At 49.9% G+C, this 24,529-nt stretch overlaps 1 protein-coding gene across 1 annotated transcript; it reads left to right on the plus strand.

Annotated features, from left to right (window-relative positions):
• Positions 1–611: 611 nt before the first annotated feature.
• On the plus strand, positions 612–23,978 carry LOC117055470. Its single transcript, XM_033165005.1, has 11 exons — positions 612–770; positions 1,262–1,309; positions 1,765–2,475; positions 3,490–3,711; positions 4,321–4,564; positions 4,682–5,102; positions 13,548–13,739; positions 14,499–14,771; positions 20,112–20,296; positions 21,917–21,978; positions 22,666–23,978. Exons 2-11 carry the CDS (start codon positions 1,282–1,284, stop codon positions 23,412–23,414), a joined length of 3,087 nt encoding a protein of 1,028 aa, XP_033020896.1. The 5' UTR covers positions 612–770; positions 1,262–1,281; the 3' UTR covers positions 23,415–23,978.
• Positions 23,979–24,529: the final 551 nt, after the last annotated feature.

Raw genomic sequence — 24,529 nt, forward strand, 5'->3', positions numbered from 1 at the left:
CCTGCCTCTAACAAAGCAGGCCTTGAGCATCTCTGACACAGGTTGAGATACAGAAGACTTAAAGTCAAATCTTGTGGCTCCTGCTCCCAAATACCGACCTGTGGTCCCTCTGATGTGGGGGTCTTTCTCCGTGGGGGTCTCCCTCCGTGTGGGTCTCCTGCTGCTACTGCTGCTCTTGGGTGCTTCTCCAAGAACTGCAGAAGACCAAATGCAGCTCCTCTGAAATTTTCCACCCATAGGGCAGTTTTGTCCTCTGCTGTAGCCAATAGAAACAGAGATGCAATTCCAGGAAGCTGTTTTGACTTATCAGAACATATCAGCTGGCCCCCTGCCCCAAATCACCTGCAGAAAATAGGAAGCTGTTTTGTAGTGAACCAGACTGACTGGTCCATTTAGATTAGTATTGTCCACACTGACTGACAGTGGCTTCTCCAGGGCTTCTGAGTGGGGAGGTGGGGGGGGGGCTGAAATGGTAACATTCAGCAGCAGCAGAAGGAAGCAAGTGGGGGAGAGTCATCTGGTGGGGGGGGGAGGCCCTGGAACTGGTTAGCATCAGCCCCTACCCCACTGAAAAGCAACTGTCTTCAAGAGGCTGTCATCTGTGGAGGGTATTTTCATCAGGACTAGGCTCCAAGGAGCCTACAGACCATCATCCTGAGTGGCTGCAGCTGTTCAGGGTCCTCCCCAAACCAGCCCACCTGCCTGGGAGCTGCAAAAGGGAGGGTTTCAGGCCAGGCTGCCAGGGACCCCAGAGGCAGAAGCAGAAGCAGGTAAGGGGGGGAGAGATGTAGCTCTGGCTGGAGGAAGGGAAACTCTGGGTGCTTTTTTAACCATTTGAGGGGTGGTGAGGGCAAAGCAAGTATGCCTGCAGATGTAGAGGGTGGGAAGATTCCTTCAAGAGATTGCGAAGGACAAAGTGTTAGGTATGTTTATTTATTCATGCTTATACACCTGTTGGTGGTAAAAAAAAACCACACACACACACCTTCAGAGCCGTTTCCAAAAAGATAGAACAATAAAATTATCAACAGGAAAAATTAGCAGACCTAATTTAGGACCAATGCGTGTAAAAAATTCATCAACTACCTCCCTAGTAATTGAATCCGAAGTCTACAGGGGCAGAATATGGTGCTTTGAGGTTCTTTCAGGGATTTTTTTTTACATTATAAGCTTCCTCTGGTGATGGAGAGGAGTTTGTGCAAAGTACCAGTCAGACTGTATTGCAGGAGCTAATGAACTTCATTTTCTGGTTCTTTTCCAGCTCAGCATTCTGCCTGGACAATGGATGGATGGAGAGAGGAAGTTGAAGGTAAGTCTCTCCCTTCTCCTGACCCTCCTCTGAAACAACCACGGGATGGGAATGGTGAAGGTTGGACCATTTGTGAGCCACAGTTAGAAGGGTGGGGTGAGGTGACCCCAGGTTCTTAGGGGAATTAATTCAAGGGGCAAATTCCCAGGCAAGAGGCAGGCCCACAAATCTGGAAATGATCAGCACGCTCTCCCTTAAGGAACAAGACTTGTTAGTGGTGCTGCAGGAATACCTGTTGACTTGGGTCTCCAAGGTATGAGTGTGGCCAGGTCAATATTGTTTTCACTCCTGGCTGACATGTCAGCTTAGGGTCTTTCTTGAGAATAAGAACCTGGGTGGTGTTTCTACGAGGGAGGTAATCCCTCAGTTGGGCTACTGCAACGTGCCATGAAATTGACATCCCTTTAAAACAGTTCAGTCCTGGATTCCTAGACATCTTTCTAATTTCTTTCCAGAGAAAAGAAACCTCAGTGAAGATCTACGGATTGTTCTTGTTGGGAAGACGGGAGGAGGGAGAAGTGCCACAGGAAACACCATTTTGGGTGAAAAGAAGTTTGAGTCCAAATCTTCACTGAAGCCGGTGACCCAGACTTGGAGGAGAGAAGTCCGGGCAGAGAAATGGGAAGGAAAGCAAGTTGTTGTCATTGACACTCCGAACATTTTTGACACCAGCCTTCCAGATGAGCAGAATAACGCAGAGATCCAGAAGTGCCTCTCTCTCTGTGAACCAGGTCCCCACGCTCTGGTGTTTGTGACACAGGCCGGCCGTTTCACCGAGGAAGATGCTGTGGCCGCCAAGAGGGTGGAGGAGGTCTTTGGCCCAGAGGCCACAAAGTACATGATCGTCTTGTTCACCCGCAAAGAAGACCTAGAGACAGAAAACCTAGAGGAGTACATAGGGTGCTCTGGAAACAGAGTCCTGCAGGAATTGGTGAGAAAATGCCAGGGCCGTTGCTGTGCTTTCAACAACAGAGCACCAAGAGAGGAGCAGGAGCTGCAAGTGGAGGATCTGCTGAAGAAAATTAAGCAGATGATGATGGACAACCAGAACAAGACTTTCCTTGAGCAGTTTCCAAGAGGATCTACAAGAAGCGCAGCTAAAATGAAACCAGAGGAAGAGGCAATGGACACAGACGAAAGAGGACCAAGTGAATTCCCTGAAGGAAAATTATGAGTTGAGTTTCCCAAGGTAGCCCTTCCCACCAAGTATCTGTACCTCTTCTTTGTACAAATGATGGAAATGCATGTTTTTGCTTGCTTTGTGTAATCTGCTACATGAGACCTATGCAAGTGTTTGATTCACACATGCAAACCATGTGCCCAGCAACCCAGTGGTTGGAAATTCCAGGTCATTGGGGCTCCTGGTTGTGGGGGAGCTTCTATTTGTGTTCGGCTGAATGTGCTTAGAATCCCCTTCAGACCCTGTTGCATAATGTCCAGAGTGGAGTCAGTGCTAGCCAGGACATATAGGCAGTTGGACATCTGTGTTCTTCCTCCTGATTACACATGGGAGAATCCCTTAAGATTTGACTTCTCTCTCCTCCTCACTTTCTCCAATTATAAAGTACAGCTCTCCACATTTCAACATATACTCTAGTACAGTGGTACCTCAGGTTTAGAACTTAATTCGTTCTGGAAGTCCGTTCTTAACCTGAAACTGTTCTTAAGCTGAGGTATCACTTTAGCTAATAGGCCTCCCGCTGCTGCCGTGCCACCGCCATGCGATTTCTGCTCTAATCCTGAAGGAAAGTTGTTAACCCAGGGAGAGCCAGTGTGGTGTAGTGGTTAAGAGCGGTAGACTCGTAATCTGGTGAACCGGGTTCGCGTCTCTGCTCCTCCACATGCAGCTGCTGGGTGACCTTGGGCTAATCAAACTTCTCTGAAGTCTCTCAGCCCCACTCACCTCACAGAGTATTTGTTGTGGGGAAGGAAGGGAAAGGAGAATGTTTGCCGCTTTGAGACTCCTTCAGGTAGTGATAAAGCGGGATATCAAATCCAAACTCTTCAAACTCTTCTTAACCTGAAGTACTATTTCTGGGTTAGTGGAGTCTGTAACCTGAAGCATCTGTAACCCGAGGGACCACTGTATATGGATTTTTGTATACCTTACTTGGCTGGAAAACTGCACTGATAAATTCGGAGAAATGTGGATTTCAATTGATAGTTCTTTTGGTTTGAAGTTGTTTCAGAAAGTCTGGATCCCAAAGCTTCTGGTGCCACCAAGGGAAGAGACTCCACAACTGTGTCCTCATCACTGGGAATGCCTGGCCACACCACGTCCCTGGGGCACCCTGAGCCTCCCCAACCAACAGGACAGCAGGAAAGGCAACCCCTGCCAATCCCAGGAGGATCTGGGGCGACCAATGGAGAGGGAAGTGTTCCAAGGAACCCCTTGGTCCCAGGTCAGTCTGGCCTTGAAAACCCTGAATAACACCTTAAATGGGGTCCAGAGGCATTCAGACAGCCCTGGATGCTGTTGCAGTTGACACTGAGAGATTATCCACACTTACATTTTACCCAACACATTCCAGGCAAACACCCATGATTTAAAACTCTGTGTCTGAGAATGTTTGTTTGTTTGCTGTGAGGTTTCCCCACAACAAGTGACTGTCTATAAAGCTGAATCAAAGCAAATGTCATAGAATCATAGAATTGGAAGGGAGCCCTAGAGCCATCTAGTCCAACCCCCTGCAATGCAGGAATCTCAGCTAAAGCGTCGTTGACAGATGGCCATCCAACCTCTGCTTAAAAACCTCCAAGGAAGGAGATTCCCCCACCTCCCAAGGGAGACCGTTCCACTGTCTAACAACCTACTGCCAGGAAGCTTTTCCGGCTGTTTAGTTGGAATCTCCTTTCTTGTAACTTGTAATGTCAATTCAGGTTTTCCAAGGATTGACATTTGCTCTGATTCAGCTTTAAAGAGCAGGTTTTCTTGGGGAAACCAAAACCAGGTCATTGGAACCATGGAGGAAGGGGGAGTGTGGTTAATGTTCCTTCTTCCTTCCCAACAGAGCCTGGGAATGTGAATCGATCCCACAAGGATTCAGAAGTGCGGGTCGTCCTTGTTGGGAAGTCTGGCGGAGGGAGAAGTGCCACAGGAAACACCCTTCTGGGGAAGAAGACCTTTGAGTCCGGACTCTCTCCGAAGCCAGTGACCCAGACTTGCAGCAGAGAGGTCCGAGCAGAGAAGTGGAAGGGGAAACAAGTTGTCGTCATTGACACTCCGGCCATTTTTGATGCCTGCTGTCCAGAGCAGTAGATTAATGCAGAGATCCAGAGGTGCCTCTCTCTCTGTGAGCCAGGTCCCCACGCCCTGGTGTTTGTGACGCAGGCCGGCCATTTCACCGAGGAAGACGCTATGGTTGCCAAGAGGGTGGAGGAGGTCTTTGGCCCAGAGGCCACAAAGTACATGGTCGTCTTGTTCATCTGCAAAGAAGAGCTAGAGACAGGAAGCCTAGAGGAGTACGTAGGGCAGTCTGGAAACAGAGACCTGCAGGATTTGGTGGGAAAGTGCCAGGGCGGTTCCTGCGCTTTCAACAACAGAGGGACAGGAGAGGAAAGGGCCAGCCAGGCAGAAGAGCTGCTGTGTCTCATTGAGAAGGTGGTTCAGGAGAACTGGGACCAGCCATATCTCAAGCTGCCTCTGATGGAGATGTCACTGAGGTCAGATGGAAGGAATCCTGGGGAGACTTCAAAGCAAATAGCAGCAGGGGAACCAGTGGAAGATGAAAGGAATGCTGGAGAAATCCCCAAAGGGCAGAAGAAGAAGAAATCAAAAGATCGGGTGGTGGAGGTAGGGTGCAAAGAATAAGAATGGGGCCCATGTCTTTCCAATTGCTGATGACTTACATGGTAGCCAAATTCAAACTTGGAAAAGGGGGATGGAACAGGGCTGTTTTCAGTTGCTCCAGAGGGTAAGAGCCGAACAAGCAGCTCGAAAGTACAAGGGAAAATGATTTAGACTAAACATTAGGAAGAACTTTGTTCCTGGGGAGGAATTCATTAATTTAATGCATTTCCCCCCACCTTGTCCTCTAAGGAGTTCCCCCCCCCCATTTAATCCTCCCATGAATGCCATTTCATTAGAGGTTTTTAAGCTGAGGCTGGGGTGGGGGGGTGGGCTCCCTATCAAGAGACTGCAGAAGGGTTGGGTCAGTTGATGTTTGAGGTCCTTCCCATGAACTTAAAGGGGGGGGTATAAATTATTGCTTATTTGAGAACTCCCCCCCCCTTTCCCCCTTGACATCATCTCCCCTTTCTCTTGACTCCACACCAATCACTTATGGGTTTGTTTCCAACAGGCATTAACTTCTAAAGCGAGCTCCCTTCCTTCGTACTTTGTCCCAAAATCCGGAGAATCTTCCAAAGAAGGCAGAGGAGGAGCAAGAAGATCTCGTCCTCCAATGTAAACGGAAGCAGTATCGTCAATAAACCAGGATAATCTGTGTTCTCCCATCATTATTGCACATCCTCCGCGTGGCACTGTTTCACGACCTTCCTCACCCTTCCCTTCACAACCTCCTTAAGCCTAAAATGGGTTTAACATTCTGGATCCATGGAATTCTGTGGCTTACCCACACTTCCCCTTGTTTTGCTGCCTCTCCACAGGAAACCCTCTCCTTGGCGCTCAGTCGGGGCAAATGTCAATCGTCTTTCTCAGGGATCGATGTTTGCTCTGATTTAGAGCAGAAGGGGTGTTCCATCGGAGAGAAGTGTGAAGGGGGGGGGGACCGCTCTGACTGGTGTTTTCTAGGCAGGGGATTGAGGAGGGGTGGACAAGCCCGGTGTGCAATAAATAAATCAATAATCCTATTTTAAAGTCATCCTTGTTGGTGGCCATCAATATAAGCTTATTGTTCATAAGTTGAATTACGGTAGATATATATGGGGGCACTAACATCTTTTAAACGCTTAAATGTAAAGGGACCCCTGACCGTTAGGTCCTATCGCAGACTCTGGGGTTGCGGCGCTCATCTCGCTTTACTGGCCGAGGGAGCCGGCGTACAGCTTCTGGGTCATGTGGCCAGCATGACTAAGCCACTTCTGGCGAACCAGAGCAGCGCACGGAAACGCCGTTTACCTTCCCGCCAGAGCGGTACCTATTTATCTACTTGCACTTTGATGTGCTTTTGAACTGCTAGGTTTGCAGGAGCTGGGACTGAGCAACGGGAGCTCACCTGCTTGCAGGAAAGTGCGAGTTGCGTGACAACAGGGCGTCAGAGACAAGCCCATACTCCACACTTTGCAGGAGCATTTCTCCTCCAGAAGTCGGGTCTTTCAGTAAGAGGCCCATGCTCACTTTTAGGGGAGGGTTGGGGAAATGGCTCCTCCTTTCCATACATTTTGCGTGTGCCAGAACAGGGCCGGATTTAGGTTTGATGCGGCCCTCAGCTCCTGAAGGTAATGGGGCCCTTTCTATGTCCAGCTGTCCTTTGCCAACAACAAACTGTCGCTGTTTTTTGTGTTGAATATATGCTATATGGTAATTTATGGACCTCATAGGTATCTAAAGCCATTTGCATATAACAAAATATGTATTTTATCAAAGTAATTGTTGAACTGAAATACAATTAAGAAGTATATTAATAGTGAAATAATTATTAAGCTCTAACTTAAAATATTTTTTTATTCATAACAAACTTCATAATGCAAACACATTGGCATTTGGCAATAACAAAGTTCCTTTAAAAACACAATTTACAAAGACTCATAATCTAGTCCAGGCATCCCCAAACTTGGACCTCCAGATGTTTTGGGACTACACTTCCCATCATCCCTGACCACTGGTCCTGTTAGCTAGGGGTGATGGGAGTTGTAGTCCCAAAACATCTGGAGGGCCGAGTTTGGGAGTGCCTGATGTAGTCTCTAGAAACTTGCTATAACATGAAATAATAATAGGTGTAAATATATGATGCAAACTACTAATAATTATAAATAGCAGAATGTAGGCACCCTGTATATAGAAAGGAGCAAACCAGTGATATTTGAGGGAGAAGGCTAGCAGGCAGGGCCTGTGACTGACATCATATGAGCCTACTGATAAGGGAAATTTACCCGCCACCACCTTCCCCCACTGCTATGCCTCCCCGGTAGCGAGTGCGGGACTCGTGAACTCGCTAAAAGCCCGACGATGAGCGGGCATTCTTTCCCCCTTTTTATGTCCATCTCCCTACACTTTACATGTCACACAAGCACCACATAAAACCCTCGTGATGAAGGGTTCCCCAAAATCCCAATCTGCGTTCCGAAAAAGCCCCTGGAAAAGCGCTTCTGTCAAACAGCGCTCCGCTGGTCTCCATTTTCTCAATGAACGGGAAACCCACCAATCAGGAGCATGCATTCAGCTCAGCCTGCAAAATGGAACGTTCAGATCAGCTACTATGATTCAATCATCACCTTCACGCTTGACTGAACACTAAGTGGGTTTTGACAGGCTCCCTGCTGGGAGAACAATGGAATCGAAACCAAAATGTAACCAGTTGGGGAAACTATTAATTATAACTTGCAACAATGTATCAAATGGACAATTTAGACGCTGGGTGGCCCAATTTTGACAGCTCGAAATATTTATTATTGTAAAAATCCACAACTCCTGAACGCAGTGTCCGATTTGCCTGGTTCGGGTGTCTATTTGCTCCTTGTAAAATAACCTTTCTAACCCCTCGGTCCCCGCCATCCTCCGATCATCAGAAGTATATTATTTCGATACTGCATAATTTTTGGACTCTCCACTCAGTGGCTTTCATAATCCCCTAAGCAGCGAGTCACGTCCGCAGGAGGAGATACACCCCTCCCGATAATCCAGTCAAGCACCCATCCATCAGCTACCATGGCAGCAGACATCCTCCTAGGAGCTTTCTATTGTCCTGACGCAGAAGAAACCTTCAATGTGTATTACACCCACCCTAGATCCATTCACCGGTTCCTGCCATCCTTCCTGATATGCAAAACTTGTTTTTCCCCTATGTAAATTTTACTGTAACCTCCTCTCTCCCCTCCCCATCTCTGACGTTTCTGTGATGTATTTCGCTATGTATTCTGGGCTATCGCGGGAACTTTTAAAAGTCCAGGACACCCTTTGTTCGAGGTTCGGATCCTCCTGAACCTTGTTGCGCAATAAACTCCTTTGCTTTTGCTCCAATCTCCGGCTGGTCTCCATTGCCTCCGCAGCGAACCACGGGCTTCCTCCGTAGGACCGGGAGCTGAGCCTTCTCGACCCGGTAATTTCCGTAACAGTCTTGGTGCCAAAACCCGGGACCTGCATTCTCCCGTGGTGGCCGGGGACCCCATCGAGTCTTCAGCCGGCATCGGGACCCTCTTCTCCCGTGGAGACCCCATCGGACCTCCGGCCATCCTCCGGGCGGTAATTGCAGGTCCCAAGGGGAGCCAACCGGGGAGCAAAGGCAAAGCTCAGCCGGCTTCGTCTTCAACGATCCAGCGGATCGCAGTGGAAGACGCGTAAGTATAAATCCAGTGCACTGGTGTGTGTGGGAAGGGGGGAGGAAATCCTGGCAACCGCAACTCTGCTTTCTTACCTATCAATTCTTGACTGTTTCTTGGTCTGTCCAGTGGACCACTGCTCGACTCGAAAAGGGGAGTTCTGAGCTCTATCTCTTTTCCTACAATACCCAGTCAGCCACCCCGTTAGCTGGTCTAACGAACGCAAGGGACTGGGCTCTTTTTCTACTTTGCCAGCTGCCAAGGGGCAAAGGACTTCTCTGCACTATCCCAGACCTCAGCCGCCCCGGTCGGGCCATGTAAAACACGCTGGTCGTACGTGAGCCCGCTTCCGAACGCAAGGGAGGTTTTTCCGGACCGTTTAAACTCTATCTAAAGGGCTGCCCGATCTGGCACTGCAGTGGCAGGCGTCCAGTAGGGCTCCCTTCCTTAGCTGTTGATGATAGGTAGGAGGTTGCCAGGCGTGGGGTTATTTTTGCACGGGTGGAAATGGGAAATGAGAAATAGGAATAGTGAGAAGGAATAGTGAAAAGAGGAACACGGAAGAGAAAGGAAGAGGAAGGGAGCTCCAGAAAAAAAGAGGAAAGGAAAGAGGTAGTTTAGTGTAGATCCCCCTGGTCAGCCGCCCCGCTAGCCGATCTAGTGAACGCAAGGGACCAGGCTAGCTTATTGCAACGTTGTGTATTATTTGCTGTTAGAAAACCCCTCTGTCCCACTCCCCTTTGTGAAATTCCCGTTTTACTGAGATATCTCTCCCATCCCTCTTTCCAAAACCCCAGGTTCCTCTTAAAACCAAGGAACAATGGGCGCCAAGGCTTCGAAGCCCAGTCGTACTTCCGCTGGGAGGAAGGCTTCTTGCAAGCCTTCTTTTGCCCAGCCGGAACCCGACTCCCCCCTCGAGTTTGTACTAGATCACTGGAAAGAGATTCCGGGCTCAGAATTATTATCCAGGCAGAAGTTGCAAGAACTCTGCGAAAACACCTGGCCATCTTTTACTGATAAAATGACATCTGAACTCCGCTGGCCACCGAAGGGATCCTTCAACCAGGATCGTTTGAATGCTCTAAAGAAGCACTTACTAGAGGAAAGACCCCGCCAATTGGACTACCTAAAAGCTTTTGAGGTCGTATATCAAATCCTCACTACTCTGAAGGATTCCCCGGCTCTCCAGATGCCTATGATAAAACCTCCTAAGAAAGCCTCTAGGAAACCCAAGGGAGGTCCTGCACCGCCCCCTTATGAGGATCCATCGGACGATGACTCTATGGATCAGGCCATGGCGCTATACTATAATAGACCCAGACAAGCACCCACAGCTCCCCCTGCACAGAATGATGTCCCTGGGCAAAATAATCTCCCGGGACCCGAAAATGATGCAGACCCGAACAATCAGGCAGGAGCTCAAGGCGGGCAGCTAATAGTCCAACCCATGGACCAGGAAGAGATAGCCACAGTATCCAACGACCAAATGGAACCTGACCCGGTCTTAACGCCAGTCAGTGACCACGCTGCTTATACTCTGTCGCCCCACTCCAATCTTCTTGAGAACGTGGAGGGCATGACCACCCGCTCTATGGTGCAGACTGCTAAGGACCTTGCCATCCGCATCCAGGGTGCCTTTTCGCCATCTGCTTCCCGGCAGCCAGTAAAGGGAAAGGCTAAAGGGAGTGGGGGAATCAATCACCAGGCGGCCTCCTACCAGATGCCCCTACGTGCCTTCCCCATCCCTCCTGCAACTCCGGATGGGGCCCCACGGATGATTTACACCCACCAGCCCTTCCGGACTGCAGACTTAGTAAACTGGGCAAACGTGATGCCCTCTTTGAGGGATGACCCTGACAAGTGGCACCGGCAAATCGCTACAATCTTCTCTTCCCATCACCCTTCTTGGACGGATGTCCACGTACTCTTAAATGCCCTATTCAATGAGGCTGAGAAGGCTGACATTCTCAGTAAGGCTGAAGAAGCCCTAAACCAGGAAAACTACCAAGAAGGAAGACCTCAAGGGGTGGAGGCCCTGACACCTAGGGATCTCCGTATTGAACCCAACCCTGCTTGGGACTTCAATACCCCTAATGGCGTCTGGTGTCTGAACCTGTTTAAAAAGGCCATCTTAGACGGCATTAAAGCTTCAGGGCAGCGCTCCATAAACTGGACTAAAGTTCAGACTGTGATCCAGGGTCCCAATGAACACCCGTCGGACTATTATTCTAGGTTGGTGGCGGCTATTAAAACCTGGGGCGGAATAGACCCCGAGAATCCGCACCATGATATAATAGTAAAAGGCTTTTTTAAAGACCAAGCAACGCCAGATATACGGAAAGCCTTAAATCTCCTGGTTGGCTACGACGGAAAAACTTTTAGCGAAATATTGTCCATCGCCAAGTCCGTCTTTAACAACCGGGACGAAAAGAAAAAGAAAGACACCAAGGCTGAGGATGAGGCAGTGCTTGCTCTCAGCATGGAACCCCCTTACTTCTCAACCCCAGGATTCCCGGCAAGAGGGCGAGTAAGAGGAAGAGGAAGAGGAGGGGGACCAACCGCGAATCCAGCAATGCCACGACCTTGGGGCCCCTCTACTGGCCTTTGCTATCTATGCTCCCAGCCAGGGCACATAAAACGAAATTGCCCATATTTGTACCCGGGGAGCCCTTGGGTTGAAGCCACCACTCGCCCAGCCCCTGAAGGAAATCCGCCCTACGCAGCCTTTCCTCAGCACCCACCTAGGCACCAAGGGTACATCAACCAACAGATGGTGCAACCCCCTCCACCAGGAAACTGGCCTCCGCAAAGTGCCCAGGGCCCAACGGTCCAGCCAACTACTGGATCACAACCATCAGCACCCTTCAGTGCTCCTCTGTCAGTCCAACCAACACCCCAATCTGCTCAAACCCTTGCTTCCGAAGCTAGAAGGAACCCAGCTAACCCATATTGACAATCAACAGGGGATCTCACCCAAGCCCAAGCCATCTGTCCCGTGTTAGCTCTATCTCCAGAAGATCCCGTCTGTACTATTGAGATAGACGGACACCCCTACACCTGTCTCTTGGACACCGGGGCTACTTATTCAACTTTAACCAGTAGCCACCTAAGACCCGGAGAAGAGACTAGGAAAGTAATGGGTTTGGATGGGATACCCCGCACCTGCCCTCTGTCACAACCAGCAAAGGTTACTTTGGGACCCTTATTGGCCGAACATACTTTCCTCCTTACCTCTAGCCCAGTTAACCTGTTGGGGCGAGACCTCCTGTGCAAACTAAATGCCACCATTACCTGTTCCCCTGATGGCATCTACTTACATATGCCAGATGAGTCAGTGGCATCTTTCCAGGGGATCTTGCAAGAGGCTAGAGATGAGCGCCAATTCCCCGACCTTCCTTTGGAATTGGAGCAGGAAATGCCACCCTGGTTGTGGGGGACCGAGTCTACCTCTGTGGGGCTTTTAAAATCAGCAACCCCAGTGCGAATCTCCTTCAAGGCTGACCAACCATACCCGTGCGCAAAACAATACCCCATACCCCCAGAAGCCATTGAAGGACTGACACCCATGATACAGGACTTTTTGGAACAAGGAATATTGGTTCCCTGTGCCTCCCCTTGCAATTCTCCGATACTCCCCATTAAAAAACCGGGAGGTGAAGGAGCCCCTGTGCGCTACCGCTTTGTACAGGACCTTCGGTTAATAAACCAATTTGTAATACCCCGGCATCCGGTGGTGGGAAATCCAAACTCCCTCCTAAATGCAGTTCCACCAGATACCACATGGTACAGTGTAGCTGACTTGTGTTCTGCATTCTTCAGCATACCTGTTGCCCCAGAGAGCCAATTCCTTTTCGCATTTACTTGGGGACCTGGCCAATTAACCTGGACCAGATTACCCCAAGGATATGTGGAATCACCGGCCATCTTTTCAGCAACCTTGCACCGTGACCTCCAGGATGTCAATCTCCCTGCAGGCTCCTCCTACTTGTTATATGTAGATGATATACTCATTTGTTCTAATAGTGAGGAGGCGTGCAGGAGAGACACTAAATACCTCCTTATACAGCTAGCCTTTAAAGGGCATAAGGTGTCCCCCAAGAAACTTCAATTCTGCAAACAGGAAGTCAAGTACCTTGGGCACATCCTTGGGATTGGAACCAGAAGCCTGGCTACCGATCGCGTGGAAGCTGTCGCCAAGATACCCTTACCCCAGACTAAGAGACAGTTGAGGGGGTTTCTAGGAATGTGTGGGTTCTGCAGAGATTTCATCGTAGGATACAGCCAAATTACCAAGCCCCTCTCTGCAATGACACGCCAAGACCACCCAGATAAACTGCAATGGTCAGAGGAAGCCTTTGCCCAATTTGAACGGCTGAAAAGAGAGCTCCGCTCCGCCCCTGCTCTAGGGTTACCAGACTATCGGTTACCCTTTAATCTATTCGTCCATGAGCAAGAGGGAGTAGCTTCTGGGGTCCTAACCCAATCATTCCGGGACCGACAGAGACCTGTAGCGTATTACAGTCTCCAATTGGACACCACTGCAAAGGGATCCATTAGCTGTCTAAGGGCAATTGCTGCTGCTGCCATTCTCCTCCAGAAGGCGCAAGATACTGTACTAGGACACGAAATCATTGTACACGTCCCACATGCAGTAGCCACCCTGCTGACCCTCAAAGGAACACATCATTTCTCAAATCCCCGCCAAAACCGGTACGAAGCTCTCCTTTTAGCCCCGTCGAATGTAACCATAAAAAGGGTTAACTCTTTAAACCCAGCTACCCTTCTCCCACTACCCGAGGACGGCACCCCGCATCACGATTGTACCCAAATAGTCCGGCAGGCAGAGAAACCCCGTGAGGACTTGGACCATCTACCCCTGCAAAACCCAGACCTCATCCTATATACCGATGGGAGCTCAAAGATCGTAGAAGGGGAACGGAAGACGGGGTACTCTGTGGTGTCTGATTTCGAAGTGGTGGAGGCAGAGCCAGTAAACCCCCAGTATAGTGCTCAAGCTGCCGAGTTAATTGCACTCATCAGGGCTTGCGAGCTAGCAGAGGGACAGCGAGTGACAATCTACACCGACAGCAAGTACTGCTTTGGTCTAGTCCATACCACCGGACAAATTTGGCTTCAGCGAGGCTTTCTCACCGCCTCAGGCTCCCAAATCTCCCATGCTGCCTTAGTGGAGAGACTCCTAAATGCTATCCACTTACCAAAAGCTATAGCCGTGGTCCATTGCAAGGCACACACTAAAGGAAGGGATCCCGTCTCAAAAGGAAACAGACGGGCTGATCAGGCCGCCCAGACAGCTGCCCTTCAGCCCATAAGCGGAAGCACCCAGTTCCAATGTATTCAACTGCCTGCCGAAATTGATTTCAGCCTAATGTACGATGGTGCAGGGGAACAGGAACGGGACATGTGGGCATCCATCGGGGCAAAGCTAACCAATGGGGTATGGTCCCTGCCTGATGGAAGAATCGTTATTCCTAAGGCTTGGACCCCTAAATTTGTCAGGATCCTACATCAACAAACCCATTGGGGAAAGACCAGGCTCATAGACTACGTCCAAAGGTGCTGGTATGCCCCGGGAACTGCCATGGCCGCTACTGCAGCAACCAAAAATTGCCTCACATGTCAGTCCTTCAACCCCAAGAGGGAACCAAAACGTCCACCAGGGGCTAGACCATGGGCTTTTGTCCCTTTTGAGAGTCTGCAGCTCGATTTTATCGAACTACCCCCATGCCAGGGGTACAAGTATGCCCTCATCGTAGTAGATCAATTTTCCTCTTGGGTAGAAGGGTATCCGGCTAGAAGAGCCACCGCTACAGTCGTGGCAAGGGCCCTTTTGCAGGAGATCATCCTGAGGTTTGGGGTCCCACGCAGGCTGGACAGCGACAGGGGGACCCACTTCACTGCAGAAGTAGTCCAACAGATTGCCAAGGCTTTGGGAATCAAGTGGGAGCTACATACTCCTTACCATCCAGCGTCATCAGGACAGGTGGAGCGCATGAACCAGGAGGTAAAGGTACAGCTTGGAAAGGTATGCAACAGTACTGGACTCAAATGGGTGAATGCGCTGCCCTTGGTGCTCCACAACATAAGGAGTGCCCCTACAGGACCCTTAAAGCTCTCTCCTTTCGAACTATTGTTTGGTAGGCCCCCTCCTGTGTACAACACTCAGTTTCCCCTCTCCGAACTTGACCTAGGAGAAGCTGAACTTACCACTTATGTGATTCAATTCCAACAACAATTACGCCGCCTCCACCAGTATGCGGCTATAGAGGGCCAAAACTTACCAGCTGATATGGCAGTACACTCTTTCCAACCTGGGGATTGGATCCTCACCAAGGTATACCCAAAAGTGCCCCTGAAGCCCACCTGGGAGGGCCCCTTTCAAGTGCTCCTCATCTCACCCACGGCTGTTAAAATTGGGGAGAAGAACTCCTGGCTACATCATACTCGATGCAAGCTAACCCAACCCCCTCCGGACAATTTTGAGAGTGGGGGGGAGGACTATACGTTTGATAAACCCCCTTCTGCTCCAGACTCCTACATCGACGACCAAGATCCCGAAGAACTACAGACCGGACCTGATTCGGAGCCACAGGATCGGGCTCTACAGACCGGACCTGATTCGGAGCCACAGGATCGGGCTCTACAGACCGGACCTGATTCGGAGCCACAGGATCGGGCTCTACAGACCGGACCTGCTTCGGAGCCACTGGATCGGGCTCTACAGCCTGGACCAGACCCCGACGCCACCGAGTGGACATCAGAGCTCGTACCAGACGGCATCCGACTGCGCTTGAAACGCAATTGATAGCTCGACGCACCCCAGCAACGCACCCCAGCAACGCACCCTAGCAACGCACCCTAGCCACGCACCCCAGCATCGCACCCCAGTTCCTGTTCACCGCACCCCAGCATCGCACCCCAGTTCCTGGTCGTCGTACCCCAGTTCCTGTTCGTCGTACCCCAGTTCCTGTTCGTCGTACCCCAGTTCCTGTTCGTCGTACCCCAGTTCCTGGTCGTCGTACCCCAGTTCCTGTTCGTCGTACCCCAGTTCCTGTTCGTCGTACCCCAGTTCCTGTTCGTCGTACCCCAGTTCCTGTTCGTCGTACCCCAGTTCCTGTTCGTCGTACCCCAGTTCCCGTTCGTTGTACCCCAGATCCTGTCTACCGTGCCCCAGTCCCTGTGTCACCGTTCCCAAGTCTTCAGGCATCGTTCCTGCTTGTGTTTTCGGACTTGCCGCTATTGACAGCTTTTGACAGCTGTTTGACAGCCCTCCGTGTTTTCGGACTTGCCGCTATTGACAGCTTTTGACAGCTGTTTGACAGCCCTCCGTGTTTTCGGACTTGCCGCTATTGACAGCTTTTGACAGCTGTTTGACAGCCCTCCGTGTTTTCGGACTTGCCGCTATTGACAGCTTTTGACAGCTGTTTGACAGCCCTCCGTGTTTTCGGACTTGCCGCTATTGACAGCTGTTTGACAGCCCTCCGTGTTTTCGGACTTGCCGCTATTGACAGCTTTTGACAGCTGTTTGACAGCCCTCCGTGTTTTCGGACTTGCCGCTATTGACAGCTGTTTGACAGCCCTCCGTGTTTTCGGACTTGCCGCTATTGACAGCTTTTGACAGCTGTTTGACAGCCCTCCGTGTTTTCGGACTTGCCGCTATTGACAGCTTTTGACAACTGTTTGACAGCTCTCCGTGTTTTCGGACTTGCCGCTATTGACAGCTATTGACAGCTTTTGACAGCTCTCCGTGTTTTCGAACTTGCCGCTATTGACAGCTTTTGACAGCTATTTGACAGTTCCCTGTGTTTGTTTCCAAACTTGCTGCCTTTTGACAGCTCGCCTTTGAAAGCTTACTTTGACAGCTTCTCCTTAAAAATGAACTCCATCACGGTACTCTTCCTTTTCCCTTTCCTGGGCAGTCCCCTCGCTTGGACCTCTGAACACTGCCCTGGAATAATGACTGACCACCAATACCTGGACTTTCACCTTTTGGAACAGGGCGGCAAGCAAAATCCGGACCGGATTGGGGATTTTGATTTCTGTCTCCCTGAAAGCAGGACCCTGCTACGCCACTCACTGGTCCCCAAGATGAATGGGACACAGCAGTGGGAACTGTTTGTACGCTCCAAGGACTATAGGAGGCTGGGCTCAGCCTCCGTCATTCTAGATCAAGGGAGGTATCGCCTTACCTGTGTCAATGGCTCATACCTCCTCTTTAGCCATGGAGAGGTATCCAAGAGCCCTAATTGGACTGAAGTGCAGCAAGGTGGGGGCTCCCACACTTTTACTGACACTTCCTCTCCCCCCACGCAAAACCTCATTTTTGGGTTTCAATGTACCCGCCTGGTACCACCGCCTTCCAGACCCCTGATCCAAGGTATCTGCCTGAGACGTTTCTGTTGCTTATGGGACCTGGGACCCACCGAGGACTGGAGGGGCTCTGACTACCTGGAGGGCTGGTATCACCCCATCCTACCCTCAGACCCACCAGTTTGGGATCACACCGGACCCCTGCGATGTGGAGGAATTGCCAAGACAGCCTCCCTTTTAAACACCACTGATCCCCTTCACCCGGTTGGAACTGCTCCACGTCGCCTGGCTGCAGACTCTTCCATCCCTGAGCCAGACTTCCTCTCATCATGGGATCAAAACTCCTTCATCCAACTCCTTGGCAAGGTGGCCAAGGAGACAGAATACCCGAACTGTTGGATTTGTGCCCATGCCCCAAGCCACCTCCGGCAAGGACTTCCCCTGGTTCCTTTTGCAGTCACCCTGGAACAGCTCCGCCTAGGAAACGTGGAACCTCACTGCCTTAAACCTTACCCACCAGTATCTGTATCTCACTGGTCCTACCCACGGACCCCTCTGCCGTGTTTTCTCTGGAGATGGTGCCTCAGTGGGGACTAGTTCCTGCGACACCTCTCTGGAAATCCACGAGAATGGACAAGTGACTGTTATTACCCAATCAAAATCACATTTGGTTACTGACCTTCCATCAGCCTGGGCGCTGGCAGTAGGTGCCAATCCAGTGGACCAGACCTCGCGCCCCAACATCGCCTTCCTCCACAGCTTCGCCTCTGGCAGACTCGGGACTGACCTAGCCGGACTGTGGTGGATCTGTGCCCACCGTGCCTACCGATGGGTAAGCCCCCACATGTCTGGCTCCTGCTACCTAGGGTACATAGTCCCAGGAGTACGCGTCACCCAAGACCTACCTACTGGGAGACTGCGAAATAAGCGGGAGGAGCAGGCCCTCTCCGACCTGTCTGATGTGGCTGCAAATGGAGAGACCTGGGGAAGAGCCCTATTCCCAGCATACGGCGCCGGTTCAAACCATGTTGATATCCTGAGGCTCACCGATGTCCTCCTCAAATTCATGCGGGAGGCTGAGCAAATCACGGATTCGCTGACCACCGAACTCTCACAGGTGAGACAACTTGGAATTCAAAACCGAATTGCTACGGACTTTTTATTATCAGCGGAGGGCGGGACTTGTGCTCTGATTGGCTCCGAGTGTTGCACATATGTGACAGATCAAACCCTGAACATTACAGGACATTTGAACAACATCCACCGTCTGACCTCCACTTTGCACGACATTCAACATGAAGGAATGTCAGACTTTGATCTTTGGAGCTGGTTGCCCAACTTGGGGTGGGCGAAACAACTTTTAAAGGGTATTTTTCTGGTCATCATAGTAATAGTGTTGTGCATGCTAGTGCTTTGTTGTATCTCTCGTTGCTGGACCCCATGCTGTTCTTTGACCCGCTGTCCCTTAAACCCACCTTCCTCCTCCATGTTTCCCCTCCGGGCTTACTATCATGGCCAGCCCACCTTCCCTGAATACGTCCAGTTAAGACACCTGGGGGAAGGTGAGTACCAAGTTACGGAGGTGTAGGTGTGGAGAAAAGGATTTGTGGTTCTGCGAACCAGATTACAAATCTTATCTCCAAGTGCGGGACTGATAAGGGAAATTTACCCGCCACCACCTTCCCCCACTGCTATGCCTCCCCGGTAGCGAGTGCGGGACTCGTGAACTCGCTAAAAGCCCGACGATGAGCGGGCATTCTTTCCCCCTTTTTATGTCCATCTCCCTACACTTTACATGTCACACAAGCACCACATAAAACCCTCGTGATGAAGGGTTCCCCAAAATCCCAATCTGCGTTCCGAAAAAGCCCCTGGAAAAGCGCTTCTGTCAAACAGCGCTCCGCTGGTCTCCATTTTCTCAATGAACGGGAAACCCACCAATCAGGAGCATGCATTCAGCTCAGCCTGCAAAATGGAACGTTCAGATCAGCTACTATGATTCAATCATCACCTTCACGCTTGACTGAACACTAAGTGGGTTTTGACAGGCTCCCTGCTGGGAGAACAATGGAATCGAAACCAAAATGTAACCAGTTGGGGAAACTATTAATTATAACTTGCAACAATGTATCAAATGGACAATTTAGACGCTGGGTGGCCCAATTTTGACAGCTCGAAATATTTATTATTGTAAAAATCCACAACTCCTGAACGCAGTGTCCGATTTGCCTGGTTCGGGTGTCTATTTGCTCCTTGTAAAATAACCTTTCTAACCCCTCGGTCCCCGCCATCCTCCGATCATCAGAAGTATATTATTTCGATACTGCATAATTTTTGGACTCTCCACTCAGTGGCTTTCATAATCCCCTAAGCAGCGAGTCACGTCCGCAGGAGGAGATACACCCCTCCCGATAATCCAGTCAAGCACCCATCCATCAGCTACCATGGCAGCAGACATCCTCCTAGGAGCTTTCTATTGTCCTGACGCAGAAGAAACCTTCAATGTGTATTACACCCACCCTAGATCCATTCACCGGTTCCTGCCATCCTTCCTGATATGCAAAACTTGTTTTTCCCCTATGTAAATTTTACTGTAACCTCCTCTCTCCCCTCCCCATCTCTGACGTTTCTGTGATGTATTTCGCTATGTATTCTGGGCTATCGCGGGAACTTTTAAAAGTCCAGGACACCCTTTGTTCGAGGTTCGGATCCTCCTGAACCTTGTTGCGCAATAAACTCCTTTGCTTTTGCTCCAATCTCCGGCTGGTCTCCATTGCCTCCGCAGCGAACCACGGGCTTCCTCCGTAGGACCGGGAGCTGAGCCTTCTCGACCCGGTAATTTCCGTAACACTACACAACACAAAACACGGTTGCTGTATGTAGGTTTTATTTTACTGTATTTGTTTTTTATCTTATATTTTGGAAATGTACATCCAGGTGTTTTTTCCCCTTTAATTTTTTTGGGGGGGCACCCCAAGAGAGTGGGGGTCTAAGCTATGGCGTAAATTTATGCGTAAATCCGGCACTGTGCCAGAATCTCTCAGCGTTGAAGGTGGATAGATGCGGAGCTGATCACCCCACGATCACGCCTCCTTTTGTTCCAAAACGCCCTTCGGGAGGGCGGGGAGAGCAAAGGGTTCCTGGAAGCTCAGCTGAGCGCGCTGCGCCGTGGCGCAAATCTCCTTCCTTCTCCTCGGTTCGCGGATTCCTTGGCCAGAGGTGAGACCCGGGGGAACCGGGCGTGGGGAGCGCCTTGCGCCTTCCCCGTTCAACGCAGCTGTGCTGCCAGAGCCGGCTTGCAAGAGGGAAGGGGGATCGGGGCCCATGGGCGTAGAGCCAAGTCAATCCGTCCGAGGTCCTTCACGCCCAGTCTCCGCTGTCCTCTTGCGCGAGTCTCCCCGCGTGATGCACGAGGACCGGGAGACCAAGCTCGGGGTGCCGGGCCTGGAGAGCCGCTGCCGAGCTCCCCTCCGCCCCTCCCCGTCCGCCCAGCTCGTGCGCAAAGCTCCGTCCATGTGAATGGAAACGAAACCGAAAGTGCCGTCGCTGTTGCGCAGCGTCTTTGCAGCCGCCTCCCGCGGCCCCGGAAGGAACTGCGTGTCGCTCACTTTCTCCTTCATTTCTTTGTTGGGCTCCAAAACTTCGGGGATAAGACTCCGGGAACGCGGCTCCCGAGGAAACCCATAGAGGTTGCTCCGCTCCCAAAGTGCAGCGAGACTCTCACGTGACTAAATCGGAGTGAGGGGAGATTGTGGGGAGGGCGATTTTGGCATGTTGGCTGATTGCCAGAATGGCGCTCTGTGCCATAATCCTATCTATCCTGATGGACGTCTTCTTTTTTCATGCATGGCCATCTTATTTATTAATTGACTAGTTTTATATAGTGAGATGTGTGTGTGTGTGTGTGTGTGTGTGTGTGTGTGTGTATCAGGATAGGTAGGATTAATAACACACAAAATCCTAGGGGCCAAGCCCCTTAGCCCCCCCAATAAAATATTTGGGGGGGGCAAGTTTATGGGCATTGCCATTCAAATGGTGTGCCGTGCTGTGTCGTGTTGTGTGGTCAATTATGTGGAGTGGGGCTTACATGGGAGCCCAAATCTTTTATTCAATATGGCACCCTTGTAGAAGAAGAAAGAAAGTAAGATAGCACAACTGAATTAAAATTTAAATTAAAGCATCTGCATGAAAGAAAGGGGGGCAGTAACGGCAGTGAATGCAGATGCTGTACTTTTGAGTGTCCTGAATACCACCATTTGGTAGCCAAACCCCAACCCCAAAGTCTCATTTGGGTGCATTTTGGCTTGCCTGCTGCGAAAAGTGACCATGAGACAATTGATAATATCATCATTTATCAGTTTTAAACCCTTAAGTAGTAGCAGTTGGCAGGAAATTGTCCTGTTCACCTCTGTGTGGTTGCTTTCCTTCAGATATCGTGATATATCAATATATTGCAATGTTCATATTGCGATATTGAAAACCAGTTATTGCCCAGCTCTGCCTGTCGCCTTTGCGGTGGAGAAGTGGTGCCAAGAGGGGCAGTGCCATCTCAGACAACCTTCTGCCCGTTGGCAGAGAGATCTCGCCCAAAATTGAGTGAGATCTTGTGGAGCATGCAAAATTTAAGATAGGGAAAATGAGAGAAGCTGAAACCAACAGATTGCCAGGTGTAGAATGAGGAAATGAATGCTAAGAGTTTGTGGCGGCACTTAAGGAAATGCATTCGGAAAGCATATGCATTTCGAAATGGTTCCATTTCCTGCCTATGTGCTATGTCAGGTGACGTTTTGGGTGAATACCCCTTACCTGATTTCCCATCTTGTTTTGCTTTACATCCAGATACCCTGAATCAAGGCTCATGACTTGTGCTTGTTGTAGGAATATGGCTGAAAACATCACAGGTAACGCTTTTTGGGAGATGGCTCCGAAACCTTCTGTTTTATTTTGAGTGAACTAAATGGGGGGATTGCCTCCTCTCTAGCCAAGCCCCCTCCCCGGCAAGAATCAGTGGATCTTTTATGCTTCCCAGGCCCCGTCTGACCTAAGGAAACACTTAAACTTGAGTAGGCAGTTTTAAAGCTGAACTTGCTCCTACAGCAAAACATCACAGAACCCAGCGCACAGGAATGAAACCCACCAAACACGAGGCAGATCAAGACTTAGGGTGTTTTTCCATGTCCCTGTCAGGTCCTTTGCCCCCCCTCTCATGACTCAGGTCAGGGGCTTAAATATCCATCAGTCCACTTTGTTGACAGCCCAACTACCAGTGCTATTTTTCTAGAAAAAGAGGTGCCCTGATTCACCTTGTTCTCTTAGAATGGCAATGGCGCCCACCTGAGAGGAGCTGGAGCTCAGTTCCGGCAAGTTACAGGTGAAATAAATCCCTGCCAACTACTACTCTGCTTGGCTAAGCTTTATATTGTTAAAAACAGTCTCTGTTATGGTTCATTATGGGCTCTTTAAAAAGTTCATGTTGCCCTTCTGTGCTGCTCACGCTGTGGTTCCTGCCTGCTGCCACCATCAAAACCCCTCTAGATAAAATTCTGACTTTACACTGAAGCTTACTTAGGTTCTCTCACTATTTTCAGGGAATGAACTCAGGATTGTGCTTGTTGGGAAAACTGGAGCTGGGAAAAGTGAAGCAGGAAATGCAATCTTGGGGAGTAAAAAATTTAAATCTCACCCATCATCTGTTTCAATAACACAGATGTCTCAAAAGGGAGAGACTGTACGTAATGGCAGAAAAATAGTGGTTGTTGATACACCTGGGCTATATGGCACTGAGGATCAGCCAGCTGCCACTACCTGTGTCAAAGAAGTTAGAAATTGTGTGAAATGGTGCTACCCGGGTCCACATGCCATTATACAAGTAGTTCGGCTGGGCTATTTCAGCCAAGAAGAGAAGAATGTTGCTAAATTAATTCAAGATAATTTCGGCCTTAGAGCAATGGATTATATGATCATCTTGTTCTCTAGAAAAGAGGAACTGGGGAATACGTTTCTCAAGGATTTTGTCGAAGAGGGAGACGAAGATCTTAAAGGCTTGATCGCTCAGTGTGGGGGGCGCTGCGTGGCTTTCAACAGCCGGGCCGAAGGGCAGGAAAGAGAGGATCAGGTGGAGGAGCTGCTGCAGATGGTTGACAAGCTGGTGGAAAAAAATGTGGAAAGCCAATATTACTCGGAAGAGATGTTGGAGAAGGACAAAGAAGAACTGGAGATGATCAGAGAATTGGAGAGGCTCAGAGAAGAATCTGAGAAGGACAAAGCAGAAATAGCGAGCCTCAATAAAGAGTTATTCCAACACAGAAGTTACTGTAAACGAAATGGAATGTGGTAGAGTCTAATTTGGTTACAGACTTATGTTCCACTATTTTGTCGATTTAGTTCTCCCATGAAAAATGCTCTCATTGGCTTCCTGGCTCACATTAATCTGGTTTAGAAGATTTGATGCTTATGCGCGAGCGGCGAAACCCGAAAGTAACCCGTTCCGGTACTTCCAGGTTGCCGCAGGGCGCAAGATGAAAACACGCAGCCTGAAGCAGACATATCATGAGATATAACTATGTAATGTAATCTCATTGGAACATAGGGCTGCTTGTCAGTATCACAATAAAGCATTGTCTTGGTTGTCCTCTCATTTTCCTGGCAGTGAATGACACCATTAACCATGAAACTCATGGGATAATCTTGGGACAGCCATGATCTCTCAGCTTGGCCTAACTCGCAGGGTTGTTGTGGAGGGGAACCCTGCATCCTGCCTTGAGCTCCTTCAAGGGAAGGTGCGACAGGAGTGGAGCAAATAAACAAATAAAGCCAAGCAGCTTGATCCCAGACCCAGAGAGACTCTCTGCAAACATTTCCTGCTCTGACCCTTCCCTGTGGCTCCCCCTTTTTAGTTATCCCACAGACAGCAGGTGTTTGGGGGGTTTTGTAATGGAAGATTATGACCTTGGGGTGAGTTTTTTTTAAAAAAATATTTTCTAGGGCCACTTAACTGGACAGAATCCACATTTTGATAAACCACAAAAGATCCTGGAAATCTGCTTCTCAAGCTCAGCTGGCTGATGCTAGTGGCCTGGAGAGCTCTGATTCATCCGCCAGTGACTCAGGACCTACAAATGGTATAGTAGTGGCACACAAATGAAGACGGGCTGCATCAGTTACCTGTTGCAGTTTGGGGCTCCATGATTGTGCATTTTAGGATGCTGTGCTGAGAGCGCAGCGCCCCAAATCCGGGATGCCCCGTTTTTTGGGGAGGGAGGCAGTTTTGGGGTATGCAGGCTGCTTTGACCACCACTCACCTGAGACACCTAGAGCTACTTGGCTGAACTGTGACTAGATGGGAACATCCTCAGGTCCCTTTCCTCATGGGAAAGAGAAGCATTGCAATTTGATGGTTGTTATTTGGGCTTCTCCTGAAACAAAGGGACTTACTTTTTAAAAAGAAATATT

The sequence above is a fragment of the Lacerta agilis genome, chromosome 12 (genome assembly GCF_009819535.1).
Source record: "Lacerta agilis isolate rLacAgi1 chromosome 12, rLacAgi1.pri, whole genome shotgun sequence".
Taxonomy (NCBI): Eukaryota; Metazoa; Chordata; class Lepidosauria; order Squamata; family Lacertidae; genus Lacerta; species Lacerta agilis.